The 17,482-nt window shown below is 34.3% G+C and overlaps 1 protein-coding gene across 1 annotated transcript in view; it reads right to left on the bottom strand.

Annotated features, from left to right (window-relative positions):
- The window catches only part of LOC111507755 (uncharacterized), a 734,072-nt gene that overhangs the window by 15,890 nt on the left and 700,700 nt on the right, over positions 1-17,482 (bottom strand). Inside the window, 2 exon segments of the mRNA XM_074182765.1 lie at positions 1,573-1,851; positions 12,996-13,127. Coding sequence (XP_074038866.1) covers positions 1,573-1,851; positions 12,996-13,127 — 411 coding nt within the window.

The following is a 17,482-nucleotide window of genomic DNA, read 5'->3' as shown; positions in this document are numbered from 1 at the left end:
AGATTAGGTGTACAAATTTCAAAATGGAAGGAAATTCTTTTCAATTTCAATGTTCGTAGGTGAAAGTTTTTGTTCTACACGAACTTTTTCCGGTTTATATTCGATAACACTCATTTTTTTTCAGGAAGTTCTTTAATTCCAATATATTTTTAGAGATAACCATTTTTACAATAGTATCTGCCATGATTTGAGATGCCCAGTATATATTATATAATATCTCCGAAGAGATATAGAAGGTTCGATTAATCTAGAAATAATAAATGATAACTATAATAATTTATCGCAATAAGGAAACCGTTACAAAATAGAAGTATCACAAGCTAATAATCTAAATAATGTACAACAAAGTGGGGAAACCTGTAAGAAATCAAATTCTTTTATGGGTTGAATAAATGCTGGGTAATAAATATTAATAGTATATATGAAAATAATATATATGGAATATAAGCATTATTCCAAATTTCTAGAAATGATGCAAAAAATTAATTTAAAAAATACATTAAAAAATACAAGAGAAACGATCACTTGAGGTAGAAATGGAAAATATAACTAGTGTTTTAGAGAGTAATTTTCACATATTAACACATGCATGGACAATCTCAGAAAACATATATCATGGAATGGGTTTATAATCAGAAGGGACTTTACTGTTGACCGAAGTACTATATCATGAAGGGGTTTTCGATTTGTAGATGTATATCAACCCTCGAGGTCGATTAGATATAACCTTTCAACTTATTTTTGAATTTTTCGATATTATTAATTTCCGAGATATATTGCGGAAGGCGCCCGTAGTTTCAAGACCAACATGTTAAAATGAAATTTTGATTTTCATTCTTGTCATTGCATTATGGTATTATTCAAAAATCAATATTTTCAGGTATCACTTCAAAATGTGATACCTGAATTTTTCTCAAGAATGCACCCTTTGTGTGGGATAAGAGTATTTTTTAAATGAAATTCGATTGAACTATAGAATGAAACTGTCAAAGAATTTTATTTTTATTCATTTGAATTAAATAATAAACGAATGAATGTTATCTACGTACTGTCATCGATAATATGACGAAAAGTTGTAATTTCATGAATAAATTGAGTGTTTTTTCTTATGATGTTATTCGTATTTAGTACTGAAGAGCCGATAAGCAAAGTGTCTTACGATGAAATATTGGATGTCTACCAGTGAGGATGACAGTGTTCCATATAAGTGAAATTTTTCTTCTTTCAATTATTATATTGTGTAGGAAGGAACCCTGTGTATGATATCTGATTCGATTCCATTACGAATGTGTGGAATACAAACGAAATAGAGAAGAGTGTTTTCGTATAATTCAGTCTTCATGTAAAAATAAAAATAAAGCTTTTTCGAGAAAGGGTTTTTCTTGCAGTTTATGTCTGAAAGTCACTTCTTTGCATGATCTTTGGACAAGTCGGACGCGGCTCCCAAGTAGTAGAAAAAAATACCGGGTCTGATCTGTCTGAAATAAGTTCTCAATGAGAAAAAAATACCAGAAACCGATCATGTTTAGTCTCCTTTTCTGAGAGTTCACTTGTTATTATTAATGTAATTACCTGACAGAGTTGAAGCAGCCTCTCATTTCCAGACTTTTCAGCGAGCTTGACAAATTCCTCTTGCTCTTTGCAGTCGTCTTCTAAAATGTCGTGACATGATTCGAGTAGCAAGAAGCATCTAGAACTATCTTCGATTCTTTCTCTGGCATCTTCAAGCCTTTCTCTGAAAGCCTTCATCTGAATGTGCAAGCTATCCGACAATTCACGCAGATGCTGGCCTTTTGAGTCATTGATGTTCTTACATTCTTCGTAGAGGTCATTGGATTTCTCTATTTGACGCTGAAATATGTTAAAAATAATTTAAGCTATATTTACGATCAGATGGGCGAACTTGAAACTTTAAGCTGATGTAAGCAAATAGTCGTAAAGTCACAACAATTTAAAAAATTGATAAGTTTAATAAAATGTTATAAACGTTGTTGACGATATTATCAAGTTTCTTAGCAGCAACAGCCTCCTCTAGTTCTTTCTTATTGGGTCTAGTAATCGAAAATAATGTTTTAGACGCGATAAAGTTTTTGGAACATTCCAAAACGAATTCAATATTGGAATTATCAAGAAAACTTCACATAATTCATCTTCGAAATGTGTATAACTACTCTTTTTTAGATGATTATAATGCAACACTTCTCTCGACGTGCGTTTCGCCAACCTAGTTGGCGTCTTCAGAAGATGAAGAAAACAGTTTTTCTCAGCAGCTATACTAGCAGAACATAATAAAAATCACCATAAGGAAAAAAATAGAAAGATTAATTCGTTAAACGTTTATTTAAATGAATGCTTCGTCTTACAATTCGTTCATGAGAAATATTAGCCAAATAAAATAATTCAGATCAACATCAATCATGAGCTGATATTATTACTGATGATCCCCAAAATTCTTTAGTTATCCTTATAGTCGTTGAAGACAACAATTTTTCTAATTTCCTGAAGTCTCCAACGCGTGTCGAGAAGAGTGTTCCATTTCTGGTGATTGAGAGAAGTGCTTGTTTGGGATTTATTCTACGCTATAAGTTCCAGTTTTATCTTTCAATTATCATCTAATCTCAATGATGGAACAAATAATTCAGTCTCATTTTTAGTTTTTTGACGAAGAACAATTTGATTTCTACAGAGAACGTTCAATCTGTCTTGAATGTCTCAAAATATTGGGGTATTTGAACATGGCACATGGAACATGACATATTTGGAAGTTTTAAAACAATGGTGTATCTTTGTTTCCCAATTAGAGTAGTGAATCGCAATAATTCAATGACTGAATACTAACTTGTTGAACATGGTGTCCCACAAGGATTAAGTCTGGTGCCATTATTATTCATTATATATATGAACGACATATTCATGAAACACTTTATTGTGAGATTTTTCACTACACACTACACAGTTTTACAAAAACGTAACACGTGGTTCGCTTTACAATAGCTTCTTTGAGCGTGCTTATACTGAATGAAATCTACATATTCAATGATTTATATATAATTTTACAATTGGAAGTATCGGAGTTTCACCCACACAATTGATATTAAAAATGTGTACATAAGAACATTGATTTTACTAACTGATTCAAATGAACACGTAATAAATGAAATTACCTGAGTTTCTGTATCAGTTAATAATCAGTTTCTACATTTGAAAAAATATTCAGTAACGGAAAGTAATTGAATTCAATTTGGTCATTCAGTAAATGACCCGAAATTTCAAATGTATTCATTTCTAAACATGTGGAATCGATCTTTCCATTCCCATGTTCTTTAATTCTTTGGGAAAATATTCTTCCCGTTTGACCAATATAAAGTTTTGGGCAAGAACCACAAGCCACGTCCGATATCGCACACTAGGGTAGGTTAGGTCTGAAGTTAGTGGGTCTATTCAATCCTCCACCGCAATCCGCGAGGGATTATTGTGGCTCACACTTATTCACACTCGACTAAATAAACCCAGCTTCTCAACGAAGCCGATTGTTTTGTATGGTGAGTGGTCTTTCAGGTCAGATGGTAAGAGTACGGATCTGCCGAACTCTAAGAACCTGATTCGGTCCCCAGCGGGGCAGGCACAAAGTATATGCTCTGCTGTTTCATCATTTTCCAAACAGAGGCGACACACACTGTCTTCCGACAATCCAAGTCTCTGTATATGATGATTCAAATGACAATGACCCGTAAGAAGGCCTGTTAGACATCGTAGTTCATCCCTACTGTTGTCCCACAACTGTTTGGTATCAAGCTTCGAAGGCTGGATAAACGCCCTGGAGTGAGCCAATCCTGGTAGATTCTGCCAGAAGTCCATACATCTTTTTGCCATCCAGGTGTTCAATATTTGTTTGGCAAAGCCCAAAGCGATGCCAATAACAGGTTCTGGTCCGATAAAGCCGCTTGCAGCACCCTTCTTTGCAAGAGAGTCAGCACACTATCGTGTAACGCACACTATTGTTTCTTGAAGTTGGATAGACCTGGTCTATGGCTTGTTTTCGTAGTATTTTGAAAAGAATGGAGTCGATAGTATTTATTTTGTAACCGTTGTTGACAGTGATTTGTTTGATGAAACTCAGGTCTCTCTGAAAGGTACTTTCCAACAGACGGAGGAATAGTGTGAAGCACACTATTAAATGCAGCTACTTTAATGCTGATAGGAATACGTGAAGGAATTATGTATGAAAATGCCTGTATAAGATGGTTTGTGGAGAATTGCAAATTATGTTTATCATTAATTTTCGTAATAGCCAAGTGCTAAATTTTATTGATAGGTGAATTCATTTGACATATTCAACAAACTTGCCTAACTGCCTGTACCAGTACAAGAAACTGTTAATCAACTGACTATTATGGATTTCCTTCTCCGTGTCACAAAATGACTTATTAACATCGTGAAATTACTCACAATAAAGCTTGAATTTCCCGCAAATAGATTTTTTTTCATGAGTAACGTTTCAAAAATCAATGACTTTTTATCGCAATGAAAGCGATGAATTCCAAATAGTCTCAGCATATACAATGAAGACGATTGAGTCATAAAACCCTTCAACTGTTCTAACCCCGGGCCAAGCGATTGTTTTTGGGCGTAGCTCTAAGACAAGGATATCTTTGATGAACCTTGGTAAAGATGAATCTGGGTTGTTTCAACCTGAACTGACACAGAGATTTTCCGATTATCTGGACCCAGTTGAATAAGGAACAATATTGCAGCCTTCTTTTTATATTTCTTAAAAACTGCAGGCATTGGTGAACACTATGGGGGTGAATATATCAAAACAATTTGGAAAATCACAGAAATTGGGCGTCAATATTGAAAAAGCTTCATTTGACCCTCTAAGAACATCAGACAATTAATAAACCTTAATGTATAAAACCAAAACACTCGACTTACAAACCAGTTCTGTTGTTATTCGACCAAAAAAGTCGACTGACAAATTTCAAACTATAGTAAAAAAAGTTATCCAAGAAGTTAACTCCCTCATCAGACCAACACAGATACAAATATCTCATGTCAAATCCACAAACTCCACAGCTTATTAATTTCTTTAACTTCATAAACAACATCATCATCCCATGTTGGAAGCACTTAGCTCCTACCGAGCAACGTCTAAATTGGTAGCAAATTACCAAAATCAGCTCTTCTCGATAGGAAGACTCAACAGATTGTCTCTGGTCTGGAATCTTGGCCATACTGGCCTAGAAGGCAATGAAGCTGCTGACTCCCTTGCAATGGAGGGTGCTGCAAGCAGCTCCATCGGACCAGAATCTGTCATTGGCATCGCTTTAGGCTTTGCCAAACAAAGATTGAACATCTGGATGGCAAGAAGATTTATGGACTTCTGGCAGATTGGCTCACTCCAAGGCGTTTATTCACCTTTCGAAGCTTGATACCAAACAGTTGTTGGACTACAGTAGAGATGAACTACGATGTCCAACAGGCCTTCTTACAGGTCACTGTCATTTGAATCATCATATGCAGAGACTCGGACTATTGGAAAACAGTGTGTGTCACCTCTGTTTGGAAAATTATGAAACAGCAGAGCCCATATTTTATGCCTGCCCCGTTTGGCAGAGCCGTACTCTTACCATCTGACCTGAAAGACCACTCACCATACAAACTAATCGGCTTCGTTAAGAAGCTTAGTTTATTTGGTCGAGTATGAATAAGTGTGAGCCACAATAAACCCTTGCGGGTTGTGGTGGAGAGTCGAATAGATCGAGTCATTTTGGACCTAATGTCCTAATGGACCTAATGGACCTAATGTCAAATTGCTGATAAATATCATTAAAAACTACGACCAATTCCTATCTTCGTTGACAATGAAAAACTAATATAGAAAATCTTCAAAATTCACCTCTTACCTAATTCCAAATTATTGATTTCGTTCGATGTCACAAATTTATTTCCAGCCATTCGTCCAGGAGATTATCACAAACTCATAGATGAAATGTTATTAAAAATTATACAAACCAAGAACAAAATCGTTCACCCTGATGTCAGATAAAACAAAAAAAATACTAACGAAATGAACAAGGCATATGACACTATCTTTTTGGGGAGACATATACTCAACAACATGTCAAATATGGACAAAGATAACAAATCAGGAATTTACTAACCCACACGTGGATCATGTCCAAAAGTTTTTATAGAAAGGACTTCAAGAAATTTCGAAACGAGAATCTCCTAAAATAAAAAAAAAAAACTGAACTAAAGAAAACCAATTCCACCTATGTTTGTCACCGGTTAGACAACCACGATTTCAACATGGGCTACGACATATTCCATCTAGAAAATAAAGCACAAAGATTAAATCTGCTGGAATCTCTGGATATCTATAGATACAACATCCAAATTTCCTTTTAAACAGCCAACAAGAAGTTATTGATTCATTATTATAACTTGTTTTCATAAACTGCCAAGAATTGAAATGATTACACATTATCTGTCTTCCTATAATTAATATTCTATCGTTATTGTTTTTTAAAAGCCACCTGTTTCACAGGAATTATTCATTTATCTAATTAAGCTTTGTAATACCTCAAAGACATTGTAGAATATTTAGATTTACTAGTTCAACTGATGAAATGAATGTGTACAACTTGTCAGGGAAACATAGTGGTAATTTGACAAGGATAATGAATATGCTGAATAATAAAGCAGAAAGTTAAGAAGAAACAATTTCAAATTGAATTCAGATAATACATGAAATACTAACTTTCATACCATCCGATTTTACTATGCTATGTATACTCGTCTTCCTGCAAATATAAAGTTTAAAAAACTATTTTCTGTGACATTCATGCTATCAATGAATAAGTACTTACAATTTCAGAACCTTAATTCGACAATGGTTATCCAAGTTTTATTATTTCTTTTCTTTTGTAGTTTAGTAAGGTTTTGTGCTAGATATTGGGTAGATATTTTTTTTGATTGCAGTTATAATGTGATCTATTTCAGATGGTTTATGTTGTTCTATTTAAGAACCAAAGTCTTGATTGCGAAGGATTTGCTGCAAACAAATTTGAATATGGAATGTGAGTTAATTTTACTTTACACTAATTTACTTGAGTAAATCATTTTTGTAAAAAATGAACAAAACAGGATAAACAAATATGTATTCTCATCCAAAACAGGAAACTAGTGAATACGATATCTGTGCGTATTAAAAAATTCTTGCAAGAAATGGCACAACTATCTATGATCTATAAGCATGTTCTCTCTATCCAAACAACAATAATCAAATATTGATTGTTCACATACATTTCACTTCCTGATATTATTATGTTTGATAAATCACTTCCCAATACGAGATCAGGCAATTTTGTTCACGACACTTCGAAGAGAGAGTCACGAGTTCTATTAGAACTATAAAAAATAGCCCGTATAAAAAACAGACACTTGTAGCTGCCGGATTGTAATATGAAAGTGACAGTAATATATGCCAGTAATTATTATTATCATAATGGGAAGTATATCAAATACAACGGTGGATACCAGCATGGGAAGTCTTTCAACAGTTATGTGGAAAACTGTATCAATAATGAATCTCATAAAAATTCACAAATATGATAAAAAATGTATTCAGTTTGAAAGGAATTCTTGATTTGGTTGAATTAGCATATTCACAGATTCTTGATTCGATGTCGAGGAAGGAAAATTCTCAAGCAGAACAAAAGATGTATTGAGAAATTTATGAACATACCCATATAGCAGTTGCACAAGAAACTTGAACTTGCCAATGAACTTAAGGTAGAAAATTGAAGACAGTCAGTATCAACAGCTGAAGGTTACCTCAAAATATGTTTACAGCCTTGGTTTTAGATGTCAAAGGCTTTCGAAGATGAATGTAATAATTAACAATGTTCCCGACAAAATGGCAAAGGCTTTCGCGGCCGAGGTTTTCAGTGTCATTAGAGTCACAGACATAATTGGAAAACTCTTGGGGAAACACAACATTAAAACGGTTTTCAAACCCACCAAGAAGATGCAACAAAGCTTCAGGTCGGCTAAAGATAAAAGAGACCCGCATCATCAGCAGCAGGGGTTTATCGCATGCTGTGCACTTGTGGAAACGTATATATAGGCTCTACTAACAGATCTATGGGAGCAAGGCTGAAGGAGCATGAAAGAAACTGCAGACTAGGCCAAACGGACAAGTTGACTGTGACAGAAACCACAGGATTCTGTTTGAAAACTCATTGCCCCCAACCAGGGACACCATAGCCAACTGGTACGGGAAGCAAACACAACAGAAAAGAAGAAGCTGCGAACCTCAACCAAATATGGAAATCCCATTCTGAGAAGTTCAAGAATAGCAAACAGTATGACGGCAGGTAGAAAAGGGTCAAAGAATGTTGAGATTACTTAGTTACCATACGGTTTCCTTAATTGACTTGTTTTATGAGTTGTATGTTCTCTGGAGGGGAAAAGTTATGTTTGTTTTGTATGGCGTGTGTGTTGCGTAACTTGCATAACTTTCCCCCACCAGAGAACATAAAACTCATAAAACAAGTTAATGAAGGAAACCGTATGGACATCTGGGAAAACTTAAACATACATAAATTTAAAAATCATAATTTACTTATCGAGGAACAAATACAAATCAAAACAGAACAAGACATAACATTCAATATACCTACTATACAATATAATATACACAGAAAAAATTGAGAAAATCCAACACAAAGGATAGTACCTGATGTAACTCAAATACAGGCAAATTTACCTGCAGTACCTGCACTAAGGCGTTCTAACCGCATAAAAGAACAAACAAGAGGATGAAAAGTTCAGTTTGAGTAGAGCCAAGAAGATGATAGCACAGTCAGCTGTCGAAAGCGCTCGCATATAATAAATAGAAGTTATGAAGCTTCGAATCCTTTTTGTGACATATGATGATATTAAAATACTGAGAATAAAGGAAATATATATATATATATATATATATTTCAATATTAAATTTTACAAAAAGGATTTGAAGCTTTATATCTACTATTCATTATCTGCGAGCGCTTTCGACAGTTGGTAGTACTGTCATCTTCTAGGCACTCCTCAAACTCAAATTAGGTTCTACAAAGGGTTAAAAAAATAAGAAATATGAATAATTATTGAAAAATTAAGAAATGTTAATGGCTATTTATAACAACGAATGTTATTGACAATTTACCAAATTCAAGTACAGGTATTAGTACACCAAACTACTTGAGAAGTCAATATAAATAAGCGTTACGCAGCCGTAATATCCAGTCATCGGATATATTAACTCAGGATATACAAACCCCTGAGGAAGCTAGCGAAAAGTCAGGAAAACATTCCAAAAATACACGGTCATTAAATCCGGTGAAAAGATTTACTCACAAAAATTCAGAACGATCTGATTTTTTAGATTTCCAACGGCTTCTATCATAATATAGGTTCATGACACTGTGATACTTTTTTGTTCGAAGATTCGAGAAAGAGAGGATTTAGGAAATCATTCACTCTCCAGATGTTGATTTCACTCATTGTACTAAGTGAGATTTCTGAGAAGTTGAAAGTGTGTATCGCCGGCAAATGATGCCAGTTTGTCAAATACATAGAGATTCAATTAGTCTAGGGGGGTTGTGGTTATAAAATATTAGGACACATTTCACGAAGAGATTTTTAAATTTTTGCGTTACAGAAAAATGGTTTCAATCTGGTAGATTGATAGATATATAAAAGTCGTTGTAGAAAAAGGTTACCATTGATCTTGTGCATATCCTGGAAGAGCTGTTAGAACAATATATTGAAGCAAATGAAATATACTCATATATACTTCTCGATATGCAGAAGTTCAGGAGGAATTTTTTTCGAACCTGTATCAAAATGAGACAAATTAGGGCTTGCGAAGGACAGATAGGTTTCACTCCAGATGCTTATTAAAATTCGAATCAGATTTCAAATCTGACAAAAGAACAATGTGACGTAGAACTTTATTTGGAATTTACCCCGACAACTAGCAATAGGGAAGTTGACTATTCAAATAAAAATATAATTAGAAACGGAAGTCATTTACATAATTTTTGAAATATGGATAATATAAAAAAATAGTTTCAAATGGTTTGGACTATATTAAATATGTATGCATGGGTTCAAACACATTCTAAAAATGGGAACATATTTTTTGAAAAATTCCCCACTCTGAAGGAATTAAATGAAAAAATGAACAGGTGATATAATCTGTACAAGAATGTTGAACTGATCTTTACAACCTGAGTTGTGAATTATGAAGTATCGTCCCAAAGATTATTTTGGAAGATGGATATTGCTCCTGAATTTGGAATGAACTAGCGTCACCATAAAAGTCAGAATATTGCGGATTTGTTTCAGGAGGTAAAATATAATTTTTTAAATGTTGCAAATGTCTTTTTGTGCAACATTTAATTCATGAAGTGAAGAGGACGATGCTGTAACGCTGAAGCTGGCTCTTGGAATTATTCTTTCAGCATTAGCCTTTTTATAAAAAATGGACTGCTTGATATAACCCTCAGATACTGTTGTAGACTTCCATCCTTTGTGCTTCTCAATATACGTTATATTTGCTCCTGATTCTGCTAGCAAAGAAGCAGAATACCTTCTGAAACAGTGACCTATATATTTCTTTGGTTCCGGGAGGTTCAGAAACTCAGCAATGATAGAGGGCATTTTTACAAACGTATTTATACCAACTGGGTTGGCACTGCATTTATTATTTGAGTATTTGAAAAAAACGTTGATTATTGATAACAGAAGGGCGTAATGCAACGTATTTATTAAAATAGTCAATGTTTTTTTTAACAATGCAAAAAAGAACGACCTAGTTTCGTTTTTGTATTTGGAATTTGAACAATCAATGATTTATCCATTAATTTAATGTCCTCCATTAATAAATGGCACTGCCCTTCACGCCGGCAGGCTCCATATATTCCGAAAATAGCAACTTTTATCATCAAATATTTTTCATCTGGCGCCTCATTTATAAACCTCTGGACTTGTTCAAACGTAAGAGTTTTTGATTTTTTGGACCTATAACTTTCATTTTTACGCTTTAAAAAAGCTATTACCTTGAAATATTTGCTTGTATTAATAGGTATTAATAGGTACGAGCGCATTCGACTTCATCATCGAAAACTTGCTCCACAAATGACGAGTTCCATATATTTTTGATTTCTATTCTAGATAGGCCAAGAAGACGGTTTCGCTGAAATTTCCTTCGAAGTTTTTAAGCCTACACCAGCTAAAAAAATTAGAATATGCGATGTCGTACTGCTGAGCAAATTTTTTATAACAATTCAATTGAAGCTCTTTTTGCAGCCTCTTCAATATAGTCAGGACCACACAATTCCTCACTATTGTTCTTCATCATGCAAGACATTAAACACCAGCAAGATGTTTAAATGTGACTTTAAATAAAACGCGTGAGCTGTAAACAATACTGTTTGTTGGTAACCAGGTGATTCGGCGTCACCTGACACGGCTACTTCACAGCAAATGCGATAACATGAAAATAGTTAACTGACTACAGATGTATAAATGTGCCTTTATACAAATATTGAATGTATCTATTTTATTATGAAAACAAACCTTTGTATGATATTTGTGTTAAAAGTAAGTTTAATTCTGTTCGTGAGATTGCTCAACTCGCTATGCTCTTTTTCACTCATGAAATAATACCTTACTTTTAACACTCATATCGTAAATAACTATTCTGTAATTTTTAATTGCCCAATGTTAAATCTGCCTTTTCCCAGTGAATCCAAAAAAAAATGTCTTTAATTTCCAGAAAGTTTTATCTGAACAAATTTATCGTTGTTGTTTCAGAAGTAGTTTGTGAGAACCGAGTTCATACACTTCCTGTGGTGGTGGTTTGAAAAATGAACGTCCGGAAGAGTACTCAATCTTTGGGCTACGATCAACGACAGGATAGACGGGAAATAGTCTGCAAAGAAATCAAGTAAACTTGATATGGATGAGAATGTTAAAGACAATGGGATGGTGATGACTTCGTGAAAGAGGAAGTCAATATTCACTTCATTAGGCAAAAAACTTTTTGTCAACTCTTTTGAGCCACTTGAGAACGAATTTCCGATGATATTTCAGTGGAATAAACGTCCTGGACAAAGACAAGTGGAAAGGTCGATTTTAATATCGAGCTCAAGGAGCCTGAAAATGAAAAAAAAAGTCACACACTTGTTCTCGAAGACCTCAATAATCACGATTTTGAGAGATTTGAGCCTAAAAATATATGAGAGTTTCAGATATGGTGTCGGTTATATCCTCGTTCTCGAAGACCTCAATAAAAACGATTTTGAGATATTTGAGCCCAAAAATATCTGAGAGTTTCAGGTATGGTGTCGGTGTCAACCATTTTCAAAACTTTCTTTTCAATTTTCCTTTGCGTATGCATAAAAATTTTTACATCTAAGTCAGTCAGAAGGAAGGAAAACAATGAAGGTGCGCAAAGATCATACGTTCCTATGAAAAACGCCACCAATTCGACACTGGCATAGGTACAGAGAGATTGAAAGACCTGGAATTCACTCTGGATTAAATTCGACTCCAATTGTATGAAATCCTAGGTATCATGAAATAAGAATGATTTTCTTATTCAACATATACAATTTTCGAAGAGGGTAAGCTTCTTTACAACGAAATTTACACTTTATCAGCTGAGAATAATCAAATAAATCATTTGCTATGACAAACTCATCTCCGATTCAGTGTTGCGATCTCCATTCGGGTTTGAAGGCCGTCGTGGTTTGGAACTGTATCCTAACGTTTCTCCAGCACGAGTGGCTGGCTTCTTCACAGGCCTTCAAACCTGAATGAAGATCGCAATACTGAAAATCTCGGCCGCGAAAGCCTTAACCAATTCATCATCTCCAATTACTCAAAACAATATTTAAGGAACATTGCAGCTTTATCCAGCATATGCAAAATAAGGAACTCACCCACGCGTTGAAGAAAAACTTCTCGAAGTCGTTGGCAACTTCTTTGGCAGCAGCAGCGTCACCGGAGGAACGTAGTAGCAGCGACAGACTGTTGAGAGTATCTTCGCCGACATTCTTAGTCCACGAGAGGAGCTGAAAACAATGTCATATTTAAATCATTTCTCACGAACAACAATTATATAATTAAAGTTTATTAACATCGTTCCAATGAGTATTTCCGTACGGTGGTGTTCACGTCTCGGTTGTCAGATCTCATTAGGTATGTACGAGATCTTTGAAATAAATAGGGAATATATATGCAAGAAGTATGTGAGTAAAATAGCTTTTATCAGCTTCACCTGCATGTATGTATGTATGTTTGTTTGTTTGTAACTCTCAAGTTCGGGATCTGTATTTGACAGAATTATCGACATTATTGCTTGATCTATTCGCGGGCAGATGGCACTGGCTCGATATAATTCGAACTCACTTTACATGTAGTTCTTAATTTGAAAAAACGTATTTTTTTTATTAACACGCGCGCCTGCTGCCTTCTTTGTAACCTTCCTTTGCGTACCTGCTACCTTGGTCTTTGTAGCTGATTTTCAGACTCCCTCTTCGGAATCGGAAAATATCAATGGTCATTTATCTAAATAATATACGGCTGATTGATCTCAAAGTTTAGATAAAATAAATATAGTTTAAAAAGACTAAAAAACACGCTTTTGTAGCATACGAAACGAAAAAAATTAAAAATAAATATAGTTTACAAAACTAAAAAACACGCTTTTAAAGAACATCGAACTAAAAAGTAGAAAATATTTTTTTTAAATAAGCCTAACACAATAACCAACGAAAAATACTAGTATTATTTTGAAAAAGGCGTGGGCGTTTTGTGCCATATTTTTTGTATATCAAGCGCTCGTTCCTTTTTCCATGAAAATACTAATATTTTTCGTTCGTTATTGTTTTAAGATTATTTAAAAAAATATTCTTAACTTTTTAGTTCCATGTTCTTTAAAAGCGTGTTTCTTAGTTTTTTAAACTATATTTATTTTCCTTACAGTTCAGAAGTCAGTAGTTAGAAATTTTCAAAAAAGTAACAATGTTATTCGAAATGATGAGCCACGCTGAATGAATCGTCTCTTTATTAGTAATAATTCATCAATACATATTCGAAACCGGTTCGAAATTTAGGTCTTTTTCAATAAAACATGCGAAGTCAAAAATGGATTGAAACAGCAAATAAATTTATAGTTGTTACCTCTGGAATAAAATGTACTTATTGAAAATTATTTTTTCCTCATTAAAACAGAAATAATGTCTCTCGACGTGCGTTTCACAAAGCAAGATATCATCATCAGGAGGTGACAAACTAAATCGGCTGAGCTATCACCAAACATTATGAGGATGATTGAATCACTTCCTGGTATTACTTATTGTATTATTCTGTTATTGTTATTAATGTTCAATACTACCTGTTTTGATACCTAATATCTACCTATTTTGTGTCTGTAATTATTACGTAAGAACAGGTTATTTTGAATGAACGTAAGAACGGGTTATTTTAAATGAGATTTTTGTCGCTGTTCATAGATGTCATTTCACACTTTCAATTTTCACCAAAAACTTGTTGTCTTATCTTCGCTATTTCCAAGTATCTACAATTGAAAAACAATGGAATATATGAAGGACGCTTCGGAAAAGAAAGTTTTTGGCTTTCTACTACTCCATCTTGATACAAAAAAATGTGGGAATCTTCCAAAGAAAGAAAGGAAGCAATCAATTCTGAAAGTAGTAACTCTATACATAGATGTGTAGATTATGCAAAGAAGTAACTTTCAGTTACAGTGTTCCAAGTAAGTGAATTTTTACCATTCATTTAGTATATTGTGTAGAAATCCTGTGAATGATATCTGATTTATTTCCTTAATGAATGTTTGGAATACAAACTGAGTAGAGAAAAGTGTTTTTTGTATAATTCAGTGTTCATATGAAAGTAATTGTTTGGAAAGAATTTTTCTTTCCTGTAATTCAATGTTCATATGAAAGTATTTGTTTCAGAAGGGCTTTTTCTTCCAGTTAGTGTCTGAAAGTTGCTTCTTTGCATGATTTACACATCTATGTATAGAGTTACTAATTACTACGGATTGGCTGTCGTTGTGAATCTTTCACTGCCTGAACCACGGTGCATGCTGTTTTTGGCGAGTGCATTGGTTTGGGATGTGGGGGTTGAGTAAACCGGCCATCGGATGCCTGTTTCCACGTAGCCCCGCTAGATACGGGAATGACAGAATCACTTGTGGCAGTGGTCTTGGTCCACTGATATTTTTACTGTATGTTATTGATTTTCCTGATAACATAAGTTATGGTAATGTGTACATTTATGCAGACGTCTATCATCTTATCGAGCAAAACACCGGATGAAATGAATACCCAAGTCAACGTCAACACTGTACTGCAAGAATTTAGTGAGTGGTGTTTTGAAAACAGATTGATTGTTAATGTCAATAAGACTGTTTGTATTGAATTTGCATATTCTCCTCGCAGTCTACATAACTTCACCTTCAATTTTCTCAACGAATCTCTGAGATCAACAACTTGTACAAAGTTTTTAGGAACAATGATTGATTCCCTTTTCACATGGAGAGAACACAACATATAGTTTACATCTAAGAAACTGAACCAATCGTATTACCTAATAAAATCACTGAAAAGTAAACTAGATACCAAATCTCTACTAACGGTTTATTACGCATTCCTTAGTATGTTATATCATTGCTGTCTGGGGATTAGTCACTGAAATTGACAGAATATTCGTAAAACAAAAGGCACTGCTACGACTAATTTTTAACCCATTACAGAATGTCGTGTAGAGGAATATTTCAAGAGAATAACATATTAGCTGTGACAAGCATATTTATTTTACAACTCATGACATATATCTATGAAAATGAAAGGCACTTCGAACTACGATTGGAAGTACATAAATATAGTACCTACTAGAAAAAATTATATGCTCACACCTCGAAAACACCTCTATACAAAATATGAACGTATCCCATCTATGTAATGTAACAAAGGATAAATAAATTCTACCTGTTTATCAACCAAAATGGCTCTCAAAATTCATAGTGTTGGGCAACTCAGAAGACAAGACAACAAAGAACAAATCTGGATTTACAAAATAACAATGTTAAATAACAAAAAAAATCAGTACCCTGTCCTCAACCCTCTTCGTCCACAGACATTTTATTACTCTCTCTAGAGGATACTTGAGTCAATAAAGTTCTGCATCTAAATGAAATGAAAACAAGACTTGAATGTCCATGATTATGCAATTCATTATAAAGTAAAGAAACTCGATTTAATCCTCGTTTATCACGATTCCCAATCCGAAATCATGACCTACTGACTGACATGTGTCCGAATCTTCCGCTCTCGAGCAATTACGGAAAGGTAATCCGCTGTAAAATCCATAATTTCTATGTCATTCATGTATAACATAAGGACGGGTGGTGATTTGAATTATATTACCTCTAAACGGTTGTAATTGCGTGTTACTTTCATCTTATGATTGATACATTAATTCTCTAATTGGATCTTCATTTGGAATGGATCGCTTTTCTCCGTCTGAGGTTGTCATTGATTGACACTCGAGAGGAATATACCCAGAAGAGATTTAAAAATATTAGTCAGTTTGCGACACACCCGCATCATGTCGAATTGAAAGTGTAAACGATTGATATATGCGTTGGATTCCACTTGTCTTGACTCAGTTCAAAAGATGCTAAAAGGTATCATTCTTTCAAAAATTCCACCTGCTCAAACACTTTGAAAACAATCAATCACTCAGTTAATCTGTTTAATCATTGTAAATGAGACATTACGAGCCGTATATTTATGATAACATAAAACACATAAACTGAGCTACTTGCACAGACACAATCTGTTCTGAAAACAAAAAACCCAAATGAGTTGAGAAAGTTCAATTCCAGACTTGGACTTTTAACTTCAACACCGAAAATGAATTCGCTAACTGTAAGCGAATATTCAGTACCAGCTTTCAAAATATTGAGTACTATACAGGACAGAAGAACACTTAACACCAACCACGAAGACATTGTTGGACTCAACTGTCCCAAAGGATAAGACTGAAAAAGTAGAAGTGATGAGGAAAATCGTAGGGTGGCAGTGATCAATAATCTCTAATCATTTGGTGAATTTCTTTTTCACTGCAATATCCACAAGATTACTATACGGGACAGATGAACCCTCATTAACACCAAACACTAATATATTGTTGAGCTCAACTGTCCCAAAGAAAAACCAAGAGACAGTGGAGGTGATGACGAACATAGTACTGTGGAAAGAAATCAATAATCACTACTTATTTGGTGAATATTTTGTTTACTGAAATGTCCACAAAAGTACTATACAGGACAGATGAAACTTGATTAACACCAATAACGAATATATGATTGGGCTCAACTGTCCCACAGGATAAA

Source organism: Leptinotarsa decemlineata, unplaced genomic scaffold, assembly GCF_025532065.1.
Source record: "Leptinotarsa decemlineata unplaced genomic scaffold, Ldec_3_MD MMD2_tig00026328_RagTag_RagTag, whole genome shotgun sequence".
NCBI classification, from domain to species: Eukaryota; Metazoa; Arthropoda; class Insecta; order Coleoptera; family Chrysomelidae; genus Leptinotarsa; species Leptinotarsa decemlineata.
The sequence above is the reverse complement of the archived record's forward strand: the minus strand, read 5'-3'. Positions and strand labels throughout refer to the sequence as shown.